Raw genomic sequence first — 3,934 nt, 5'->3', positions numbered from 1 at the left:
CATTCTGTTCCCTGCCCTGGCTATGGCTTTTCTAGACGCACCCCAACCGCATCCTGCCTGGCATGTCGACTACGACGCAACTGCTTTCTACCACCCAATGAATGCCAGCATCACTTCCAGACCGTTGACACCGTCCGTGTGTCCGGCAGCGCCACTGTTCCCGGCAGCGTCACTCGACTTGCGGCCGGAATACCTATCGCCACCAACATCAATTCGCCCATCAGATATAAAAGAGCAGGCGCGCACGGAGGCGTTTTGTGGGCCCGGCTGCTGTGCTTCTACACAGCACGCTAATCCGCTGATGCTCTACATGCAGGTGTCACTTCCCACGATGATCTACATTCTGTTCCCTGCCCTGGCTATGGCTTTTCTAGACGCACCCCAACCGCATCCTGCCTGGCATGTCGACTACGACGCAACTGCTTTCTACCACCCAATGAATGCCAGCATCACTTCCAGACCGTTGACACCGTCCGTGTGTCCGGCAGCGCCACTGTTCCCGGCAGCGTCACTCGACTTGCGGCCGGAATACCTATCGCCACCAACATCAATTCGCCCATCAGATATAAAAGAGCAGGCGCGCACGGAGGCGTTTTGTGGGCCCGGCTGCTGTGCTTCAACACAGCACGCTAATCCGCTGATGCTCTACATGCAGGTCAGTAAATCATACAGTCTTTTCACGAAGCGTTCAAGTAATTACTTTCTACTGCAGCTGCCGGGCCCACATTGCTGCCTTTCCATTGTTGTTCAGTGTTGTGATGTTATTCGCTCTTTATTGTTGCTGGCGGGTGACATCGAAACTAACCCTGGACCTGATAGTCAAGCCATACTAAAGGAACTTAAGAGCCTATCCGCAGGTCAATCGCAACTGATCACCGACATTCAAGGCCTCAAGTCTCAGTTACTAACAACTGACAAAGCAATATCCGATCTGAGCGTGCGCATGACGAACCTGGAGACCCACTACCAAAACCTAATCCCCTTGCGTTCTGATATAGAAAGCGTGAAGAGTGATGCTGCCCGTGCAGCACACACAATTCAGAGGCCGGAAGCGCGTCTTGATGATGCCGAGAATCATTCTCGGCGCAACAATCTCATTTTCTATGGTATTGATGAATCTTCAGGGTCAGAGTCGTTCGCGCAATCGGAGCACATAATCATTGACCACTGTCGCAAACATATGAGCATCACGCTTGACCCAAAAGAAATCGAGCGCGCGCACCGCTTGGGCAATCGTGCAGCTAATCGTAACCGCCCCATAATAGTGAAGTTCACCTTTCATAAAACAAAAGATCTTGTTCTCTCTAACGGCCCTAAATTTAAAGGAACAAACTTCAGCGTTGGCGAGGATTTTACGCGTCCTGTTCAATTGGCCCGCAGACACCTTCTATCATTCGCAAAAAGCAAATCAGCACCTTACTCCCTGCGCTTTAAAACTCTGTTTATGGGTAATAAGCGCTATGTTTTCGATGAACGCACACAGAGTGTGAAAGAATTACAATAGCAGCCAACTCGACGCGGGAAACGCCCTACGGTATCGACACGAGCTAACCTCTACCTTTCCGTAATCTTCGCCAACGCACGCAGCTTCCTTCCTAAACGCGATATTCTGTCTAACCTCGTGTTGTCGTCTAACAGTAATTTGCTGATAATAACTGAAACCTGGCTCACTGACGATATTACTGATACTGAGGTTCTTGCTGACTTGCCGAATTTCTGCCTTTTCCGGAAAGACCGCGAAATCTCACGAGGTGGTGGTGTGCTAATCGCCGCGCATCACCATTTATCGTGCACGCTTGCAACCATTGAGACTGACTTGGAAATAATATGGCTAATCTGCCGCGCTTCACCACAGACTGTTCTCTTGGGCGTTTGTTACAGACCACCACATAAAACTCCTGATTTTTCGCATAAACTTAATAACATCCTGAGCAAACTTAGGGAAAAACACCCTAACGCAGAAATCCTGCTTTTCGGTGACTTTAATTTTCCGCAAATCAACTGGACTAACAATAGTGCTTTAATCATAGGCAATGAAGCTGCTAAAGAATTTGTTAATGTGTGTCTTAATTTCAGTCTAACTCAACTTGTGCTAGAGCCTACGCGGGTTACAAAAGACACATCTAATGTACTCGACCTTATACTAAGCAGCCATCCTGACAGCCTATCGTCCATAACTTACCTCCGTGAGGTAAGTGATCATAAAGTAATCCATACCACCTTCAACTTTCAACCCATGCGACATCCAAAATCTAACAAAACTATATGCCTGTATGATAAAGGGAACTACGAAGCTATTAATTACGAGTTACGTGACTTCCTTTCTACTTTTGAGACATTATTCCATATGCGCTCGCCTCAAGAAAACTGGACACTATTTAAAAATAAAATTAATGAACTCGTAAACAAACATATACCAAGAATAACTATGCACACTAATCAAAATAAGCCATGGTTCACCAGAGATTTAAAGAAGCTTGAAAACCAAAAGAAACGTCGCTTCCGGCTAGCCACGCGTCTTGGAAGCACCGAGGCTTGGTCAAGATACTACACGGCAGAGAACGCCTACCTGAGTGCCCTTCGCACTGCTAAAAAATCTTTTTATAACGTCGACCTGCCCAAGCTAATTACTCAAAATCCTCGGCAGTTCTGGCGAATTTTAAATCCCAAAGAAGCTCGTACCATCAGCGTGACGAATGCAGCAGGCGACACCGCCACGGACGCCGAGTGCGCCGATATATTCAACACAGCATTTTTTTCCGTGTTTACAAAAGAAACTACCACTCCGGACTCTCCACTACCTACTAACATAACATCACATATGCCACCCATTGTATTTTCGGTAGATGGTATACTATCAATCATTGAAAAAAACAAATTATGTACTTCTTCCGGTGTAGACGAAATTAACTCAAAGATCCTAATGAATACTAAGCATATATCCGCGGCATGTTTCACTCTGTTGTTCACGCAATCATTGTCTACAGGTACTTTACCGGATGATTGGAAAGTGGGAAAGGTCGTTCCAGTATTCAAAGCAGGTAACAAAGACTCCCCCTTAAACTACCGCCCCATTTCATTAACTAGTGTACCTTGCAAAATCATGGAACATGTCATATACTCGCATATCATGAACTTTTTAGACTCGGAAAACTTCTTTCATCCTTCACAACATGGTTTTCGTAAAGGGCTTTCATGTGAAACACAACTAGCTATCTTCCTTAATGATCTCCACGTTAATCTTGACAACAACGTTCAAACCGATGCAATCTTTCTAGACTACTCTAAAGCTTTTGACACAGTGCCTCATAACCGCTTGCTAATAAAATTATCTAGATTGAACTTGGATCCTCTTGTAGTACAATGGATAAAAGAATTCCTTACTAATCGTTCCCAGTTCGTCTTTGTCAATAACGTCTCCTCCGAACCCCTCCCTGTCACTTCAGGTGTCCCTCAAGGCTCAGTCTTAGGACCGCTTCTTTTCCTAATATACATTAACGATCTTCCGCTGCATGTATCTTGTCCTATTCGTATCTTCGCTGACGACTGTGTGATTTATCGTACTGTGACTAACATCTCTGACCAAGCATCTCTCCAGAATGACCTTAATAACGTGCAGGAATGGTGCAACCGTTGGCAAATGGCCTTGAACCCTAACAAGTGCAAATTTATTTCAATTTCCCGCCGTCGTAATCCTTATCTGTCTACTTACACAATTGCAAACGTCCCACTAGAATCAGTTCTAACATATAAGTACTTAGGCGTAACCCTGTCCCACGACCTTTCCTGGAATGCGCATGCTACTAACGTAATCTCGTCAGCAAACAAGTCCCTTGGGTTCATGAGGCGTCATCTTCGTCATGCTCCACAGCACGTCAAACTACTCGCATACAAATCATTTGTCAGGCCACAACTGGAATATGCCGCCGCCATC

The 3,934-nt window shown here is 45.8% G+C and overlaps 1 protein-coding gene across 1 annotated transcript; it reads left to right on the top strand.

Annotated features, from left to right (window-relative positions):
- The first annotated feature begins 319 nt into the window (after nucleotides 1-319).
- LOC142566693 (uncharacterized) lies at nucleotides 320-1,877 on the top strand. Its single transcript, XM_075677517.1, has one exon. The coding sequence runs from the start codon at nucleotides 332-334 to the stop codon at nucleotides 1,502-1,504; it is 1,173 nt and encodes a 390-aa protein (XP_075533632.1). The 5' UTR covers nucleotides 320-331; the 3' UTR covers nucleotides 1,505-1,877.
- The last annotated feature ends 2,057 nt before the right edge of the window (nucleotides 1,878-3,934 follow it).

Source organism: Dermacentor variabilis, unplaced genomic scaffold (genome assembly GCF_050947875.1).
Source record: "Dermacentor variabilis isolate Ectoservices unplaced genomic scaffold, ASM5094787v1 scaffold_13, whole genome shotgun sequence".
NCBI classification, from domain to species: Eukaryota; Metazoa; Arthropoda; class Arachnida; order Ixodida; family Ixodidae; genus Dermacentor; species Dermacentor variabilis.
Note: the sequence above shows the minus strand (reverse complement) of the source record. Positions and strands in the feature narration are given on the sequence as shown.

What these genes read in the sequence shown, in the direction of transcription:
- LOC142566693 (XM_075677517.1), top strand. Translation starts at nt 332, where the DNA reads ATGATCTACATTCTGTTCCCTGCCCTGGCTATGGCTTTTCTAGACGCA.